Source organism: Panthera leo, chromosome F3, assembly GCF_018350215.1.
Source record: "Panthera leo isolate Ple1 chromosome F3, P.leo_Ple1_pat1.1, whole genome shotgun sequence".
Taxonomy (NCBI): domain Eukaryota; kingdom Metazoa; phylum Chordata; class Mammalia; order Carnivora; family Felidae; genus Panthera; species Panthera leo.
In genome coordinates, this window is record NC_056696.1 from 5,475,825 (window position 1) to 5,496,404 (window position 20,580).

At 51.5% G+C, this 20,580-nt stretch overlaps 1 protein-coding gene and 1 pseudogene across 1 annotated transcript in view; one reads left to right on the top strand and one right to left on the bottom strand.

Moving 5' to 3' along the window:
- Positions 1-10,203, top strand: part of LOC122211746 — a 40,489-nt pseudogene extending 30,286 nt beyond the window's left edge.
- Positions 1-19,299, bottom strand: part of KIF26B (kinesin family member 26B) — a 464,762-nt gene extending 445,463 nt beyond the window's left edge. Inside the window, exons 1-2 of the mRNA XM_042924645.1 lie at positions 18,730-19,299; positions 17,474-17,875 (exon numbers count right to left, since the gene is read on the bottom strand). Of these exons, the coding sequence (XP_042780579.1) occupies positions 17,474-17,875; positions 18,730-18,792 (465 nt within the window). The 5' untranslated portion in view covers positions 18,793-19,299. The remainder of the gene's footprint in view (positions 1-17,473; positions 17,876-18,729) is intronic.
- Between the last annotated feature and the right edge of the window lie 1,281 nt (positions 19,300-20,580).

The following is a 20,580-nucleotide window of genomic DNA, read 5'->3' on the forward strand; positions in this document are numbered from 1 at the left end:
CGAGGCTTGACCCCGAGACCTGGAAAGGAAGTGTGTTTCAGTCTTCTAAGATTGTTTCAGACCCGCACTCCTTTTTGGTAGAGCTAAACGATGTGACTAAGAATTCACCCTTTCTCGAAACTGCAGCACAGAGAGAAAAAAACTCCCGCGTCTGAACCCAGTTCTTTGTAATTCACATGTATTATCTACCCTATATGTTCACGGCTCATATGCAAACAGACTTTACACATACGCACCTCATACTCCAGGACTACGGGATGGCATCGTTGACATTCTTGTATTTAACTTCAGTAACGCCCTTTACAAAGACGCTTCTAGAAACCGGAGCTCCACTCTTATATTTTCCCACACCTACTTCTAGCTGCTATCTAATGGGTGCGTGTCACCCTATCCGTCCTCCTTTCTCTGCCGGAACGCACTCAAGTCTGGAGGCGGACAGGCTCTAGGTTGTAATGGAATAGGTAGCCTTTCACCTTCTGGGTCATGATACTGAGTCTGGGCCACATCAGCAGCATCTGAAAGCGGTTCCTGTGCCATCGATGGCCTTGCTGCAGACAAAAGCCACTGTTGTAGCTTTTCACCCTGTGGGAAGTCCGAAGCAGGAAAGGCAGTAAGGAATGAGCAGGAAGCCACCGAAAGAAACTCCCAGTTAGCCAGAGTCCATGAGAATGGTCTGAAGGAGGCTTTTGCAAGAGAAGCTTAACAGGTTTATAGTGGGTTTTTTTGTTTTGTTTTTTTTTTTTTGGAGAGAGACAGCACAAGTAGGGGAGGAGCAGGGGGGTGGGGAGAGAGAGAGAGAATCCCAAGCAGGCTCCGAGCTGTGAGCACAGAGCCCGACACGGGGCTCGAACCCAAAAACCGCGAGATCATGACGTGAGCCAAAGTCCGACGCTCAACGGACTGAGCCACCCGGATGCCCCATGAGCTTTATAGTGTGATATAGATGCTGTGGGGAAGTGTCAGCTCTAAAAAAGGCGAGTATCTTGCTAACCCCCGAAGTCCCACAAACTCCGATCAGCACTGCGCCAGAAAAGAGCAGGCAGGGAGACTCTGGTGACATCGATCAGGGGCCCCGAGGCCTAGAACAGTGCCTGGCACGAGCCACCTGCTGTACAAATAGTTGTTGAATGGAAGCAAAGGCCCACCCAGTACAGTAGCCTGAAAAAAAGCAGCTATATAAAATCAGGTTGTATTAACCTATCTAATCTTTAAAGGTGCCCATTCGGTCTAACTCCCAAAAAGCAACACGCGCAAAATGTGACGGCAGATCTGGAAAAGTTACGCAGCCATGGAACATACTGCGGTACATAGGTACCCAAGACCTAATGAGTCGGGTTGTTTTAGCTGACTGCAAACCGTGCGATATAATTACAGTAACATACGAATGACCATTACACGGGGGAGCACTGAACGTGCTGCCCTCAAAAAGAGTTCTTTGCCCGCCGTCATGCATTTACTCAGTGATGATGACGATGGCCTGTGTAAAACTTTCTGGTGTAGGCACACAGAGATCTGCCGCTTGGACCGGTTCCTAGGGAGCAGGGGAATGTGACCCCTGCCCGGGACGCGCACCGTCCCACAGCAGACGGGAGAGAGGAGCTGGCGGGCTCCCAGCTGCCCATGGCCAGTCTTCTTCTAAGAGAAGAGAGGAAAGGGGGGGGGCCAAGACCTTGCCTCCTTCAGCCTTCACCCACTAGTTCCTACTCATCCAGGCGAGCGTCACCTCTCCTGGAAACCATTCCATCCCACTCCACAGCCAGCCATGTCATCTCCGCCAGGGATGCCGTGGAAGAGACATGGCAGCAGTCAGCGCAGCGACCCCCCATCCCCGGGCTGTGAGGCTCAAAGGCAGGGCTCTGTCTTCACCACCTTCCTGTCCCGGCACCAAATCCGGGGACCACACACCTATACAGTCACGGCCAAAGAAATGTTGGCCAGACCAGACAGATGAACGGAGAGATGGACAGACGTGGCTAACGACAGAATGGAAAATAAACACCCTGGATGTTAATTGTGTGCAATGAACCCTGGGGTCAGGAGGCCCCCCCCCCCCCCCCCATCTAGAGATGTAAGTTTTACTTGTCTCTTCTAGAAAATGACAGTTTAAGGTGCCTGGGTGGCTCAGTCGGTTAAGCGTCCGACTTGGCCTCAGGTCATGATCGCACAGTTCGTGGGTTCGGGCCCCACGTCAGGCTCTGCGCTGACAGCTCGGAGCCTGGAGCCTGGAGCCTGCTTCGGATTCTGTGTCTCCCTCTCTCTGCCCCTTCCCTGCTCATGCTCTGTCTCTCTGTCTCAAAAAATAAATTTAAATTTTTTTTCTAAAAATTAGAAAATGGCAGTTTGGATGCTAATATTTAATGAACGCCTACCATGTGCCAGACAGAACATGCCTGTGAAGCAGTTATTCCTGTTCACGCCAGGAAACTGAGGCGGAAAGCAGGAACGTGCCTCTCCAAGTCCACTGAGCGGGCAAACGACACGGCAAAGATTCAAAGCCCCGTGGTCTGGCTGCAGGAACCAGGCTTTTCCTAACAAAAGCCACCCAACGCCACATCACCTCTAAGCCTCCTTCTGTGCTATTGTTCTATGATTACAAAATGCTAATGACTCCAAAAGATATTCCGACGTCTCCAGGAGTAGAGGTGACATATAACATTAAAAATTAACGGCGTTCATTTAATCTGACATAGTATATTGAATGTCGCCGTGCGTGAGGGTGACAAAGAAGCTCTGGAAAGTTCGTGATCCTTCTAAAATGACCTAACATGGAGCGGTGAACACTACTGTTTCTGTTCAGAACCAGCATGACCCCATTCATGCCTTTGGAAAAAACCATCTCACTTCTCTGCGACTATACCCCGAAGGACCTGAAACCAGCCTATGGCATTTCTCCCCTCTGAACTGTGGCTGTTCCAAGCCTTGAAGGGAAAGGGCTTTTCCAGCCTGGACGTGACTGTGTGTCACCATCTCACCAAATAACGGTGGCAGCACAGCCTCAACTGTACAAATCCACGATCAGATGAAGGGAGAAATGAAACCCGGGGGGCCGGTGTCTGAGGACATGGGCCTCTCAGCTTAGTTCTGTCCAGTGAAGGTGAGTTTCCTCCCTGGAAAACTGGGACCACCCTAAGCATCCAGGGAGCATTCCCACGTTCCGTTATTCTGCAAGACCAGAAGTGAATACAACCAGGGGACATCGAGCCAGAACGAGGGCATCTCAACCCGCAAGAAACTCAAGGACCTCTAAACCAACCAATCCATAAACACCTAGGCCAGGACCCACGCGGGTGAATGAGCCGCTCTCCCATTTCATCCTGTGGACTGCCACCCTCTAGAACAGGAGGCCACGTCAGTGGGAAGGCATCACGGCCCTCCTCGCCGCACCCCGCCAGCATCCCCCTCCTCTGTCGGCCTCCTCCCTGGTCCCCCGTGACGTCACCGTAACACAGAAGTGGAAAGGAGATTTTTTTTTCCCAAAAAATCCAGAAGTCCTCAGAGAATTCACATATTCAAAAAAAAAAAAAAAAGAAAGAAAGACTGCCTACTGGGTGCACAGGTACCAAACCTCAGATGACTCTGCTCCCGGGCTCAGAGTCCGGGAGATCCACACGGTCAAAACCGCCGCATACGTAAATCCTATTCGAGCCTGATGGAGCGTCAGGAGCCCGAGGTTTTTCTGGGTGACCCTCGGCAGCCCCCTAAACCTCTCCATCACTCTGTTATCTCCTCCCGCCCACCGAAAAGGGCCATTACAGAGAATCACTAGTAACAAGGAACACTCCATAGAAAAGTGAATTAGCACCAACTACGGCCGCAAAAAAGCCCACAGCCAGCAACTCCCTTCCCCGAGTGGGAAGCAGAGAGCTTGACTGGGCATATTAAAACCAGGTCTTTGTATTGCATTTACCACCCTGGCTGCAAAAATGCTCGTAAAGCCATCATTAGCGGGCTCGCAGCTGTCAGCCCTGCCTGCGCCCGCCGGCTGCCGCGACGGTCTGCCATCCCTCCCTGCTCGATGCCCTTTTAATCGCACAGACCGCTTTATTAGCTGCCTTGACCTCCCATAAAAGCTTGGGCCTGACAACGTCTGAAACCTGAGACAGGATGTCCACCGCGTTACCAGCCCGGATGCTCCCTTCGCGGCCCCCGCGCAGTGTGCACACGCACAGCCCGGGAGGGTAGAAAAGCTCCTGGGGAATTTCACAAATAGGAACCCGGGCAAGTTCCGGGGGACAAGAACCAGAGGCAAAACAAAGGCTACGGTATCGGGAAGCACGATCCACATGCACACGCGCACCCGCGCCCAGTGCAAGAACGAGAAGGGACAAGGGGTGCTCTGTCCCTGCTCTGTCCCTGCTCTCCACTGTCCCTGCACCGAAGTTCTAGCGCAGCTCAAGTCCACACGAAGCTGGGCTCCTAACAGCCATGCTCCCTGAGCTGCGTTCAGACTACGATGCAAAGTGATTCTAGTCGAAACAGGAGTTCGGGGAACGGTTCACGGCAAGCAGACACTTTAAGGACAAGCTGGGTGAGTGGTTCAGGAAGGAAAACGAAATGGATCAAAAACGAACGGATCTTGTGGACTCAGCCCGTGGCGACCCGCTGCCTCCCACAGAGACCACGCTGCCACACTGCAGGTCTGTCACACCTGAGTCGTGCACACGGCATGGGGGGGCGTGAATACTGGTCTCAACAAGTATGGCCCCGGCTAGGTGCCCGTAAGAGCAAAGGGAAGAAGGAGAAATCAAAGAGGGCGAAAAGGTTTCAGAAAAAAAAATCTAGAGGTAGAATTTTTTTAAAAGAAGGACAAATAAAATGTCTGGAGTTCGGATGTCCCTATACTGCCACCCAAGATGAACTCCCCGCAAATTATTTCTAAACCCTGGGGCGCCTGGGTGGCTCAGCGGGTTAAGGGTCTGACTCTTGGTTTCTGCTCAGGTCATGAGCTCACGGTTCGTGGGTTCGAGCCCCACATCGGGCTCCGCGCTGACAGCGTGAAGCCTGCTTGGGATTCTCTTTCTCTCTCCCTCTCTAAATAAATTAATTAATTTTTAAAAATTTATTTCTAAATCCTAATCAGGACGGCAGATTTTTTTCCTGTAAAACTACAAGCAAAAAAAAAAAACAACAACAACAACAAAAACCCAACAACTATAAGCAGTCTTTATACCTAAGGCGATATTTTTTCTCAAACGTTCCTTACCAAAGTGCTCTTATAAAACCTATTGTCCTTCTGTCTGCCCAAGTTTATTTCTGCATACAAACACAGAAGACAATAAAGTAAACAGCGTTTTGAAGAAACAGGAAGAGTCTTGTCCGTCGGCTGATGACCCGAACTCCAGACATAGACAGGTCGGGGATGGCGGTGCTGAGCACCTCTGTCTGGACGGGCGAACGAGGAGGACAGGCCTGGCCGGCCGAGGGTGGGAGGCCCACAAACGGGGCCGCCCACGGAACAGCTCCAGGCTCCTGGTTCAGCCCGAAATCCATCGAGAGCCTTGCCAAGCTTATCCGTCTGGACTCTGGGAGCAAGGACCGGGCTCACAGTGTCGGGGCTCCTCTCCGGCTTCACAGGGACCCGCAGAGGCCACTGACTCCGGCCCTCTTGGTTTACAAATGAAGCACCGGCTGGCTGGCCGGCTGGCCCAAGATCACCGTGCTAATTAGTGCTGGAGACAAGATTGCATCTCTGTCCCCTTGTCTAAGGACGGTCCTCTCTCCTCTAAACATCTGGGATTGGAGACACCTGGGTGGCTCAGTCGGTTAAGCAGCCGACTCCGGCTCAGGTCACGATCTCACAGTTTGTGAGTTCAAGCCCCGCGGTGGGCTCTGTGCTGACAGCTCAGAGCCTGGAGCCTGCTTTGGATTCTGTGTCTCCTTCCCTCTCTGCTGCTCCCCTGCTTGTGCTCTATCAAAAATAAATAAATGTATAAAAAAAACTTTTTTTAATAAAAAAAAAAAACAATCTGGGACTATAGTCAACCTGAGATGCTTACCAACCACCAGCCCTTTATTTTGCTGCTTCTCTCGCCCCCTCTCGTCCTTCCTCCTCCTCGTCCCCTTATCTTATTCCTCCCCTTTCCGTCCTCCTCCCGTCCACCCCTTGGCCCCATCGCCATGCTGCCTGGCTTGGCAGAGATGTGACGCTCCCGCTCACCGCTGGGGCAGCAGGGAGGGCACCCCAGGTCACTGTCAGCTGCCACGCTCAGGACCAGGACGTCCCTCTCTGGAAAGACACACAACTGAGCCAGGAGGCCGATTATTTTTCTTAGACAATGGTGGTTGCTAGCTGTTTGCCTGGATTCAGCTGTTTAATTTCTGTGTAGCCGCTTGGTTAGAGAGCTCAACAGTTGAGGGTTGTTGTTATTGGTGTCTTACTCAGTTAATAAGTAAGTCTCCTGTGGCTGCGTGAAACCACCATTTAGGTGGAGCAGGGCGTAGAGAAACAGTGAATTCCAACCCCAAGGAAAGCGACCGCTATAAATAAGACGGTATTTTTTCCCCGGGAAGTGTAGCCGCTTATCACTGCTAATTAAAAAAAAAATGGAATCATACCCGAGGAAAATCTCAGCTCTTTAAGTTCCTATGTTAACTTCGGGTGGGGGGGAAGTCCTGAATTAGCAATTGTAAGTCTCAGACATCACTCAGATGAGATAAAGAAGTAATGAAAGTCCACATTTTGTCACTTCTGTGGTGGCAGAGTACATTTTTAACTTATTATTTGCAGCTCACGGTTTAAAAATAAAGACATTTTGTGCATAAGGACTATCAAAGGTTTTTAAACCATGCTGTGGGTTGACAGCTAAGCCTTTTTCCAAAAACTTTGTGTGGCTGGCAAAATATTGAACTTAAACTCCATTAAGCAGAAACCACGAATCAAAATAGCCCCTCAGAGGTACAACGTGGTCTATTACACTTAAGATATACTTAGATATGGTTCTGCTTATCAAAAGAATTCACTCTACCCCAGAGCCTTCTGATACGTTAGCCCACGTAGCAGCACAGGAATATCGACCCTTCCTGGGTAAGAGTTTACAAGAACCCTCTGCCAGCTGAGATGTGTGCAGGAAATACCGCTTGGTGGGGGAGGGTGTCTCTATTTCCAGACTTCTCCGAGAGGTCTGGTTGGAATCGATGCGATAGGATCAGCAAAGCATAACTGCAAAGAAAACTGTCTGAGAAAGATAAAGCTGGATGGGAAGGCAGATAAGCCCAAATTCCTGGTGCTGCCCAGATCCGGGTGGGGGGGTGAGGGGGGAGCCAGGCTCTCCTTCGTTCCTGGGCAGAAGTGCTAACTACTAGGTTTTCGATGCTCCCTGGTGGGGGGGGGGGGGGGCCTCCTGAGGGGCGGGGCTTAAGGCAGGGATTTCCATCCGTGACAAGGAATCTCCACCCCTATTCAGGCCATCTCAACTAAAAGCAGTGGCGATTTTGGTCAACTGAGCACCCCCAAATTTTCTGTGGAGTCACCCAGAGGGGAATGCATTAAGTGCTTTGTTCACGTGGAGGTGAGGAAATGGAAAAGGAGAGGAGCTGAATGGTTCCACTTTCTCTGACCGCTGCTTTCTCGTTTTTGCTGTCAGACACTGGCAAAATGAAGAGAGAGAGGAAGGGAGGGAGGGAGGGAGGGAGGGAGGAAGGAAGGCAGGAAGGCAGGAAGGAAGGAAGGAAGGAAGGAACAGAGGGAGGGAAGAGAGAGAGGGGGGCCTTGCATAAAATTCACCTTCCTGGACAAAGTCATTGGAACGAAAACAAAGCGATGGTTGAATATCACCTCGCACATTTCACTGGCCCTCACAACGACCCTGGTGGGGGTCCTATCATTGCTGCCATTGTATGGACGAAGAACAACCAAGCTCAGAAAGGCTGTGCTCAAGGTCACACAGTGATGTAATCTGATTTTCCACCCAAGTTTGCTGACCCCAGATCTTCACTTTTAACGTCAAGTTTCTTAAGCGCCTCAAAAATGGATCTCTCTTAACCTCTTAGTGTTGTCAACAACTCAAATGCTACCTCAACTGCCCTCACCCCTCCATCCACTCCTGGACACAACGTCATTGCCTGCTTCTCTCCAGGCACCAGAAACTCTTCTAACAAAGATTCCCAGCCGCCTCCTAGTTGCTAAATCAAGGGAAACCTCAGTCCTTACCTCCTCGATCTCTGCAAGGCATCTGCCTTTACCACCCCTACTCCTACCTCCTCTCTGTTTCCAGGAATCCACTGTCTCCTATTTTCCTCCCCTTCTTCTGGCCTCTCCTTGATTTCTCTTCCCGGCTCCTCAGGCTGTCTGTGCCTTCAATGTCCGTGGGTCCCACAGCTCTGTGTTCTAACATCCTCCAGGGACAGCTTGTACTCTGGGGATCCCACCACCCTCCCCGAGCCAACATCTCCCAGACTCACGTCTCTAGCTCTGAATGCTCCTGGAACCCATGGGAGCATCCCGCTTCAAGCTCCACAGAGCCCAAAGCAGTTTTGTTATCCACAACCTTTCTCAAAAATCAGACCCACAATAACAAAAACCCTATCCCCACCTATACTCTCTGTCTCTCACTCTCTCTCAAAAGTAATTTTTTTTTAACTTTTGATTAAAAAAAAATAGATTGAAGGAGAAAAATCATATGATCAACCTCCCTAAAGCCTGAAAACACATTTGGCAAAACATAGGGCCCATTCCTAAATCAAATAAGAATGGGGTACTTCCTTAATTTGTAAAACTATACGTACACCTTAGTTCAAAAGCCAACATCTCTCTCTCTCTCAAGATAAATAAATAAACATTTTTAAAAAGGGGGGAAGGTGCCTGGGTAGCTCAGTCGGTTAAGCGTCTGACTCTTGCGTTGGGTTCTGCGATGACAGGATGGAGCCTGCCTGGATTCTCTGTCTCCCTCTCTCTCTGTCCCTCCCTCACTCATTCTCTCTCTCTCTCTCTCTCTCTCTCTCTCCCCAAATAAACAAACATTAAAAAATTAAATTTTTCAGTTTAAAAAACTAAAATAAAACAAAAGCCAGTATCTTCATGGGAAAAACCATACACATTCCCACCGTATCTGCTACCACTGAATACTGTACTGGGGGCGTGAATCAATGTAACAAAGAACAGACAACCATTAAAGGGATAAAAACAGCAAAGGAAAACACTAACGATATCTCTACTTTTGTAAGATAAATGCTTTCAAAAACCCAAGAATACCAGTTTTAAAAACTGAGAAACACATCTAAAGAGTTTAATAAAGCAACAGGACATAAAGTTAACATATAAATCAATATCCTGCTTATACATAAACAAGCCTCAATTAGAAGAGAAGATGTTCGTTTGTAACAGCAATAAAAGATATAATATCTAAGGGCAAATTTAACAAGAAATGCACAAAGTCTACAGGAGAAAAAAAACCTTTAAAAATTGCTGAAAAGTGGGGCACCGGAGTGGCTCAGTAGACTGTGCGCCTAACTCTTGATTTCAGCTCAGGTCATGAGCCCAGGGTCACGGGATCGAGCCCCGCGCCGGGCTCTGCACTGAGCATGGAACCTGCTTAAGTTTTCTCCCTCTCCCTCTGCTCTGCCCCCCCTCTTAATTAATTAATTGACTGACTAATTAAATTGCTGAAAAGTAGACTTGTTCAAATGGAATGACACTTCCTGTTCTTGGGAAAGATTCAACATCATAAAGATACCAAATACTACCTTTCGGCCAGAACTGCCATCTTCCGGCAATTCGCCAAAACGACCAACACAAAGGGAAAGAGGAGAGGTACCCGCTAGATGTTCTCTAGGCCTTTTAGAAAACATGGAGTTGTTCCTTTGGCAACATACATGCGAATCTACAAGAAAGGCGATACTGTGGACATCAAGGGAATGGGCACTGTTGAAAAAGGAATGCCCCACAAATGTCACCAAGGCAAAACTGGAAGAGTCTACGACGTCACCCGGCATGCTGTTGTCACTGTTGGAAACAAACAAGTGAGGGGCAAGACTCTCGCTAAGAGAATTAATGTACGTATTGAGCACATTAAGCATTCAAGGGGCCGAGATAGGTTCCTGAAGCGTGTGAAGGAAAATGATCAGAGACAGAAGGAAGCCAAGGAGAAAGGTACTTGGGTTCAGCTGAAGTGCCACCCTGCCCCACCCAGAGAAGCACACTTTGTGAGAACCACCGGGAAGGAGCCTGAGCTGTTGGAACCCATTCCCTATGGACTCATGGCATAAGTGTAAAAAAAATAAAATAAAAGACTCCAAGACTGTAAAAAAAAAAAAAAAAAAAAAAAAAAAAAAAGATACCAAATACCCCCCAGGTTAACATATAAACTTAGCATGGTCCCAATTAAAATAAATATTTTTCTGGAGTTAGGCAAGCTGATTTTAAAGTTCATATGGGGGGTGGGGGGGACCTGGGTGGTTCAGTTGGTTAAACGTCTAACTTCAGCTCAGGTCATTAAGCTCACGGTTCGTGAGTTCGAGCCCCGCGTCAGGCTCTGTCCTCACAGCTCAGAGCCCGGAGCCTGCTTCGGATTCTGTGTCTCCCTCTCTCTCTCTGCCCCTCCCCAGCTTGTGCACGCCTGCTCGCTCTCTCTCCCCCCCCCCACAAAAACAAATAAACATTTTTTAAAAATTAAAAAAAAAATAGGGGCGCCTGGGTGGCGCAGTCGGTTAAGCGTCCGACTTCGGCCAGGTCACGATCTCGCGGTCCGTGAGTTCGAGCCCCGTGTCAGGCTCTGGGCTGATGGCTCAGAGCCTGGAGCCTGTTTCCGATTCTGTGTCTCCCTCTCTCTCTGTCCCTCCCCCGTTCATGCTCTGTCTCTCTCTGTCCCACAAATAAATAAAAAAACGTTGAAAAAAAAAAATTTTTTTTAAATTAAAAAAAAATTAAAAAAAAATAAAGTTCATACAGGAAAACATGAGGAGTAACCAGGAAACTCCCAGAAAGGAAAGGCACTGTTTGGGAGAGGGAGGGCAAGCCCTACCAAATATTAAAACTTACTACAAAGATTCTATATTTAAAAGAGTGCGGAACTGGCACACGAAGAACCAGATAAACAGAACATGGCAGAAGGTCCATAAACAGACCAAGTGCAACTGAAAATTTGTTTTATGACAATGACGGTGTCTCAGATCAGTGGGTGGAAGATGGATGTTTTAATAAAGGGTCTGCTGACAACTGGATAGACATTTAGAAAAAGATAAAATTGATCTATACCTTCCATTATACACCAAAGTAACCTCCCAGTGGATCTGGTATCTAAATTTTAAAAAGGAAAGCATACAAACCCTCAACAAAAACAAAGGCAGATTCCTCTGAAAGCTGGATGTGCTGGACAGACAGACAGCCTTTGTAACCATGAACTTGACATCCAACTTTCTCAGATGGGTCCCGGAGCATCCCACAGGCGGTGGGTAAGCAGAATGACAGATACAGACTGATTTACTATTTTGATCAACATTTTTTAAGTAACTTAGGGATACGGGTTTATTCCAGGTCCTCGGGCACCTTCGTAAATGCACTTTAAGAGATCTCTGACTGGTCTAAGTTAAGTATGAAAGGTCAGTGGGAACCCATCTGAACAGGGCTGCTTTGCCACAGGAAGACGATACAGGAGGCTTAAAAAACAAAACAAAACAAAAAAAAAAAGGAGGGGGGGTGGTTAAAGAAAAGATGCTATGGTCAGCCTGTGACTCAAGATAGTAAAAAGGAAAGCGGTCTGTATCCCTGAAAAGAGACCGTGAACCCTGACACACGCCAGCCAACTTGCAATCTTTGCCGGGACGGGACAGACTTGAACTCTGGCAGCCTTACTGAGGTGGTGCGGAGACGTCCCCCTGAAGGGCTCTTCCTCCCAGAAGGTCCGTGCAGGGCCCTCCAACCGGGTGTTCTCAGAAGGGACAGGCAACAGTCTCAACTGAACGGTTATGAATATGAGGAAGTCCTTTGTCCCCCTGCGGTACACTCCAGCCAAGAAAATTAAGCAGCTCCGAATCCCCACAGCCCCACGTATTTTTCCCACCACCCGCTGCCCCCAGAGCCTAAAAGCGATGTTACCATCTGGGAGCCCGGGGAAAAATAATCACAATAATAAATAACGAATGAAAATAATCTCCAGGCGGGGGGGAGGGGGGGGGGTGTCTCCCACTCGGGCAGTTGAACCAACAAAAACCCAAGGGATTTGGGGGGGGGGGGGGGGGAGCGTCCTTGGATTTCTCCATTCCTGGCATCTTTACTCATGCTTCGGTTTGTGATCTGAACCACGTGGATCACTTGGACTTCCGGGGTAAGGAAATCGGGTTCATCTTTGTTTTCCTATAGATTTGGTAGATGGACGTGGGGGAGGGGTATATCGGAGTAGAGCGCCCAGCACACGCTAAGGACAGTAAGCATCACCATTAGCATCAGCCAATGAATGACACAATCTGGGATATGCCAGAGAGCAACTGATGTTGCCTCAAGTTTACTGACTTGATCCTTCCAAATGCTGACAAATTACTAGCCTCAGCCATTTAAAAATCACATTTCTAATGCAATAATCCTACGTGCAGTGAGTGTGGAAGAAATTACTACAGCCCAGGGGTTTTTACAAAGTGAATTAAGTCACTATAAAAACTGACCGTGTTGGTTCACAATTAAAAGGCTGGTAGAATGAAATGCCATTATTCCATAGCTTGCTAAGCCTTAAGGAAGAGATCACCGTTCACGTGTCTCTACTGGGAATGTTTTCAGAATCCCTAAAATGTCTCAGACACGTTTTAATGATAAATGCTACAGGACTTTTTCATCGGTGATGTTATCTATTAGCTGATCTCGTACCTAAAATATTTCTCAAATGGAAAAGACTCAAATAACATTTTCTGAAAAGAGCCACGTGTTCTTAAAAGATTTCAGATACACAGCTCTCAGAATTCGTACGTGTTTAAAATGTAATACGTTCCGTATCTATTTCTAAAGAATCATGCCACGGCTTCTGGAGGAACTTTTAAATAGTTTTTTCGTACCCGTTTTGGAGCTAGGAAAACACACACACACATATTCCCCAAGTCTAGACTTCCTTGGGCTCTGGCTATTTAGAGTCTACGTTTGGTGTTTTTAAACCCCTATGACACATTCCTTTCTTTCATCTCTGTGATTCCTGGCCACCCTTCTCAGTGTGTCTGGCTAATCTTCCTGATATTTCTGGGGCCTAAATGGACCCAGAATACTTGGCTGAGAAAAAAAAAAAAATCAGATAGGAATGTGATTCTGGACCTTTTTTTTTACATAAAAGATTTCCTTGTATTGATATGGAAATGAACAGATGTCTGATACCCTTTTGCCAACCTGGAACATTTCTGCTTACTCCAGGGAATTCTTTGGGGCTGATGTTTCTTAGGGTTTCCACTGTCAATTCAAAAGTTCTGTCCCCGTTATCAGAACGATCTAGGATAGCCCCAAAATGGGAGATTCATTCTTTGGCCCCTATTTCTGCGTGGTGCCTCGACTGTGTGTAAAACAGGAAAGACAGTAGATACAAAATGGCTTTATATTTGCTCACTGGAACACTACGACGCGCAAAAGGACTGTTTATACTGACAATGCCAACAAATCTGTAGCTTTGCACATCTACGTTCTGTTTTATCGGACCACTTCTGCTTCCCAGCCCTGGAAAAGACATGATATAAACCCAGGAAGTACTTTTTTTTTTTTTTTTTTTTTTACTGACTGAAGTAATAAAAGTCAATCCAAATGTTTTACGGTCTGTCACCGGGCACAAATCTTTGCTCAGCCAGGTAAGTCGTTATTTGAAAGGACAAACCCAGAGCGTCGCGAACGGTGGCTGGAGCTCACGGTTGCCGTTTCTACACGCCAGAGTCCCCTTCAGTCCTACACCAGCCTCTACTCTCTCTCTGTCCAGAAACCTCAAACTCGGTGCATGGAAAACCAAACCCGTTATCACCGCTCTCTTTGAGCTCCACCCCAATCGGCCCCTCCTCCTGTTCCTGCCTCGGTGAACACCAACCCCACCCACCCAGTTACCTGAGCTAGAAATCTCCAAATCGTGGTACCTGGTGCCACGGAGCCTTGTTCCCTCATGGCCACGTGACTCCTAAGAATACCCAGAATACGGTGGTCACTCCTGAGGCCACCAGAGCCACTGTCAAACTTGTGGGGCCAGCCAGACACCCCCCGATGGGCTCGCCAGCACCTTACCTCCCCTCCTTAACCAACCGTCCCGGGCACAAAACTGGGGGGATTCAGTAGGGCTTGCTACCTACCAGTGGGCACAGGGTGAGAACCCACACAGCTGGAGGATATTCGGAGAATATACTCACGAAACCAGCAAACGAAAGTGGAAAATGTTTCGTGAGAAAATCCCTAAATATGTCAACCCTAAACCTAACGGTATCTTGGCTAAGTGACAATCATCAACCCTCACGTCTTTCTCCAAGGAAAGTTTAAAATATGGACAAAAATGGAGGCGCCTGGGTGGCTCAGTCGGTTGAGCATCCGACTTCGGCTCAGGTCATGATCTCACGGTTTGTGAGTTCAAGCCCCGCATCGGGTTCTGTGCTGATGGCTCGGAGCCTGGAGCCTGCTTCGGATTCTGTGTCTCCCCCTCTCACTTGCCCTCCCATGCCAATGCTCTGTCTCTCTCAGTCTCTCAACAATAAATAAACATATAAAAAAAAATTTTTTAAGAAAATAAAACACAGACACAAACGGATTTACTCAATGTCACAAAATGAATCAGTGGTGGAGAAAGAACTAAATCCAAATCCGTCCTAAAACAGTAAGATTCCTGAATGTGCTCTTCTCCCTCTGATTTTTAAACAGCCACTGAGGAGACTTTTAATACCACTTAGTAGAGTTTAGTATTCTTATCAAGAAAATATTTTCCAAATACAGTTAAGCAACTTAATTACCATGATGATTTTTGCTAATTATCTCTCAAAAACATGCCTTTATCTTCTAGACTCTTACTCTCCAGGGCAAATTGCACGTTGGAGTCACAATGACATCTCTTGGTACAATGAAACTTAGCTCTTTTGGTACCTGAGGGCTACTTAAAACATTGCAACTTAAACAGCACAATGGAAATTGTACCTAATATGAGGGTACCAATGCTTAAAAAAGAAAAATAGAACTAAATTTATCATTTAGGCCAACAAATTGAGGCCCTATACCTCATGATTAACAATGAAGCAGTCCAGGGGCGCCTGGGTGGCTCAGTCGGTTGAACATCCGACTTCAGCTCAGGTCATGATCTCACAGTTCCTGAGTTCCAGCCCCACGCCTGGAGCCTGCTTCAGAATGTGTCTCCCTCTCCCTCTGTTCCAACCCCGCTCACACTTTTTCTCTGTCTCTCTCAAATAAAGATTTTAAAAAATTAAAAAAAAAATAAGGCAATCTAGATCGCTGTGGTTTCTGGCTAAGTCTTGCACATCCCCTGTACCAAATGTCATGTTTCACCGCACTATGTCACATACGAGACTCCAGGCAACGGTGGCATTGTATGATATTGATGTGTGCCTCACAGTGATCCTGTGTGACTCTCCCCGTGATCGACCGCTCTTCCTCAGACATGCCTGGGTCACCATAAGGTGGCACAGAGCACTGAGATTCAGGAAATCCAAGGATCAGTTCCCCAGGATCACTTTCATTTCATCAGGTAAATAAAATTGACAAATATATTGAACTGCCTCTGGTAACCCTGGGAATGAATTTTCCAGGTGCCTCAACGAAACCAAAACTCGACTTTGTCACATGACTCCACAAAACGTGAGGGATACATTTGAATTTCAACATGTTTCTCCTCCCTACTGATTTCCTTCCCTTCCTCCATATTTATAGAAAGGGTCTATTTGGACTTACCTTTGCACACACGAGCAGTCAAACAACACCATAAACAACTATTGTAAGAACAGGTCCTCAAGAATGTTCTAGAATACTTCGGTAGACTGTAACTTACTAGGATTGCCAAATATAGGATGATACCTTGGAGAACCGAGGTTTTTCAAAATGCATCAGATGGTCTAGTCCGGTTGGACCATCTCACAGCGCCCCACCCTCTTCCTTTGCGGCACTCACCGCAAATGGGAATAAATTCTGAATTGTGCATTTCGTGGTTGAATGCATCATCCGTTAGAACGGAAACTCCATGTGGACAAGGGCTGTAGGTACCTGTTATTCAGGGCCTTGCTAACACAGTGCCTTGAATGTGGCAGGAAATCAGGGACTATTGATAAATGATCAAAAGAGCATATAAATAAACCTGTGAGTGACCAAGTAGTGTTAAATTGGAGGATACAGAATGCAAGTATAAAATCCGCTTTCAGATTTCCTGAGATTTGTTCGCAGGGTGCCTGGCCAGATTTATTACCAAGATACAAAAAAAAAAAAAAAAAAATGGCATACTGACAACAATCCACAGGTTAATTATTCTTGAGATGAATGCAGGATTCATAAAACCAATTCTCTTGGTGGTAATTTTCCACATGTAAAATTTTACAACTTCTGTGGGTATTTGCTTAACTTAATTTAACCCTTGCGTATGAAAACAATGAGGCAGGCAGATGGAGTTGCCGCTAAACTTCCACCGCTCGAAATCACGGTAGTTCGTTTCCAAAGTCCCAGAAATACACATCAGAAAACGCCACTGGGCAGTGTCAGAAATCCCCACAGCTAGTCACTGTTTTCTCGACAGTGCTCTCCAACCACTGATAAAAACTCTTTGAAGCGGAAGAGTAAATATTATCATTTGATAGTACTTGGACCCAACAGTGCAAACACAATCGCATTGTGTTGCACTCCGGGGGCTCCTGCGCGCACCACGCCACGGCGTTGCCATGGAGGGGACAACTTGCTCGCGGCAGGGGCGGGCCTGGAGGCGGCCGGGTTCCCAGGCGCCCCCGCCCCTTCACCTTCCTCGGGCCGACTCGCGGAAAGCGAGGGGGCAAAAACTGGCCTTCGAGGGTGTGTTTCTGTTTCCGTGATCCTGGGAACTAGGGGCCCACGATCAACAGTGGGGAACGCCGACCCCTAAATACCGGCTTGCTTTTACCACTCCCGCGGGCTTTTGGTGAGGGTCACGGGTGGCTTCTGGTGAGGGTCACGGGTGGCGGGGGGAGGGAGGGATCCGATGAGCCAGAGAGAGTGGGGGGAGGACTGCAGAGAGGAAACCCCCCCAGGAGCCGGGGTCGGCTGTCCTCCCCTCTCCCCGCACCCCGCGTCGCCAGGCTTGGCGGCACGCGGGAACAGGGTCTCTGGGGAAGGCGCCTCGAGGTCCCGGCGGGTGCGGGGAGCACGGCGAGGGGACTCGAGCGGAGGGCTGCAGGACCCGTAACCCGGAGCATACCCAGTGGAGCGAGAGGCCTCAAACCGCGGGCGCCCCTCCCGGCTCGGTGCCCCGCGGACGCCCTGGCGAGGGAGAGGCGCGGGGTGTCCTCCCCACCGCGGTCCGCCCAGCCTCCCGGCCCCGGGGCCGCCCTCCCGCCTGCCCCCGCGCGGGCTCACCTTGCCCGGGAAGGGCCCCGGGAGCAGCAGCTTCAACGCCTGCCTCTTCAGCTCCACCAGGCGGGCGTTGCAGTTCTCGCACCAGACGCCGCGGTCCGAGCCGGGGGAGGAGCCGCCGCCGCTGCCCGAGCCCGGGGAGCCCGTGCCGAAGCCCGGCGAGCCGCCCAGGGAGCCCGGCGAGCTGGTGCCAATGCCCGGGGAGGCGGGGCCCGGGGAGCCTGTGAACGAGCTCGGGGACGAGGTGCCCGAGCCGGGGGACGGGGTCCCCGACGAGCCGAGCGCCGAACCCGCGCCCTCGGGGGTGGGCCGGTTCCCGGCGCGCGACTCCTCGTATGCTTTCCGGTACCAGCTCTCGGGGGAGAAGGGCGCCGCGGGCTTGGTGGGCGAGCACACTTCATTCACCTGCGGGGGGAGACGTGCAGAGTCAGGGGCCGCAGGGCGGCGGGCTCCCGCGTCCCCAGGGTGGGGTCCGGCCGGGCTGGGGGCGACCTCCCCCCGCCCTGCCCCGCGCGCGCCGGCCCGGAGATCCGCGCGCCCCCGAGGGCCCGGCCGAGTGCGCCCGAGACCGCTCCGAGCCCTCCGGCCGAATCTGCCTCCATCTGCCCCGTGAATCGTCCTTAAGTGGGTCCCCCCACCCCAGGTACCCCTGCGCGGGTTCCCGGGCGCCGGCGGACTCCTCCTCCGCTCGGCTGGAGAGGGCTCGCTCGGGGGCTTTCCATGGTTTCTGCGGGGGCAACCCATACAGTCGGCACCCCCGCGCTTTCGAACCCGACACCCATCCCCAAAAGAACCCACGTTCAAGTTCCTGGAAGACGCTACGCCCGGGGCGGGTGGGGGTGGGGGGCTTCTGGATTTTTATTCATTCCGGGTACAGCCCTCCGGATCCTGGAGGTAAACGGAAGGTTCTCCCGGCTCCAGGGAAATGATCCCGAGGAATGGCTGAGGATTCATGGACACCCCCCCCCCCCACACACACAATTTGGCTTAACTCTGCCTGGAAGTGCACGAATGCCGCAAAAGTTAGGGGTGCGGGGATGGAAAGGAACGGGAAGACAGAAAATTCCGAGGGTGAGGCTAGTGTGCGGGCGTCCTCGCCGGCGGGCCCGCCTCCGCGCACGCACAGCCTGGCGGAGGCGCCTCTGCAGCAGCAGGAGAGCTCGGGGCCGCCCTGCGCGGCCGCACGGCGCCGGTTAAGGGGGACCCCGGCCGAGGGGGCTCTGCTAACGCGCCTCCGCATCGTAGCCGTCGCAACTTACCCCGTATTTCTTGCCCCTGGTGGAGACCGCAAGCCTCTCTTTATTCCCCGCTACCGAATTCATGGTGGCCTTTGCAGAAGAGAGTGTCTAAATGTTCAACCAACACTACATCCAAAAGGTCTTCCGACCCAGAAGGGTACCCCCCCGTTGTCGGGGGGCTGGCTCTTGGCCCTCAAGTCAAGGTTCCTTAATTTGGGGTGGGGGGGAAGGAAAGAATCAAAGCAATGGACCCCAGAAGTAATAGCACTAATTTGCAGAACGGGTTGGAGTGGCTGGTTTATTCTTCTCTTCCAATAATGCTTTTCCTCCTCCTCTTCTGCCTCCTCCAGTCACACGTTCTCTTTTCACGGTCACATCCAAATCCCTGGCATTTCTCCCCAACCAAGGGAGTCCGTTTTCCTCCACGAGGGAAGCGAGGTGGGGGGCGATGAGGCACCCGCCGCCGCGGGGAAGGCGGGTGAGCCCCGCCGCGCCGCGCCTCCGCGGGGCGCGCCGGCTGTGGGAACTTGTCTCCTTCCCGGGGCTCGGTAACTGAGTTCAAAGAAATTCTCCCAAAATATAAAGATCCAGACTCGGGGAGGAGCCTCGGCGCGTCGCGGAGCCAATATCCGCCGGCCCCGCTCGGCCTGACAGTTGCGCGAGGGCTGGGAGAGGCGGCGCGGCGTGGCCCGGGCGCCGCCGCGGTCAGCGCGCGCGTGTGCGCCCGGGCGCAGCGCGGAGCCTCGGGAACGGCCGCCCCGCCGCCCGCGAGCCCGCCGCCTGGCTGCCGCCGCCGCCGCCGCGGCGGCCGGGATCCATTTTATGTGGCGGCGCGCCCGCCTGACGGTGCGCGCCGGGGGGCGGGGGTCGTAAATCTCGCCCCTCGCGGGGAAGTTACTGGAGAGCGGCCCGCGGCCGGGGGCCCTTAAGGAAGCGCCGCCGCGCGAGCCCGGCGCGGAGGGGCAGCGCCGAGCGAGAGGGCTGGACCGAAATGCGCCGAGCCTCCCCGCCCCCAAGTTCTTTCTCTTCCTGGCGAGGCTTGCAGTTCTGCCTTTGAAACGCCGTGTAAAAGGGACTGAGTCACAAACAAGTCCGCAAACATGCCGGGTCCTCCTCCCCACCCCACCCCACCCCCCCCGCCCTTTGTTCTCCTAGACCTGCCCTGCAAACCTTTTCTGGGATTGCCCTACCGACCCCGGCCGGCCCGGGGGCACCCTCCCAACAGCAGCCGGACGACCCGGGGGGGGGGGGGGGGGCTTGTCCCCCCACCTCCGCCCGCGCGCGCCCCAATCTGCGACGTGCCGAGCCGCCCGGGGCCCGCCCAGGTGAGCCCGGATCTGGCCGGCCGCCGCAGGGCAGGGGAAACTGAGGGATTCGCCGCGGTGCACACGCGCAGCGCGAGCCTCGCGGGCCTGGAAGGGGGGGGTGTGTGTGCGGGCTGGCCTCGCCGCGCCGCGCCCCGCTCGGTCCCCTCGGCACCCCTCCTTCCTTTGCCGCCCGCGCCTGGGGCCCGCGGAGCCCCTGGAGCACCCAGCCACCGCCCCCTGTCCGATCCCCCGCGGCCCCCGGCGCAGCGCGCGGGAGCGCAGGAAACCGGCATATGCCAGGCTCCACACGTGGCTGCTCCAGGGTGTCATTTTTCATTTCCCGGGAGGACATTTCTCCCGGTGAGCCGGCAGGTCTGTTTTGTTGTGACCTTTAATTAACACCCCGCGAGACGCCTCGAGAGGGACCGGCCCAGTGCGGGGATCACGTGAGGTGTAATGGCATCTCCGCGCCCAAAGACACCGGCCTGGGGGTGGGCGAGGGCGCAAAGGACGTTTGGGGCTTTCCAGTCGCTGGCTTCCTTCTGAGACAGGGAGGGGGCAAGGA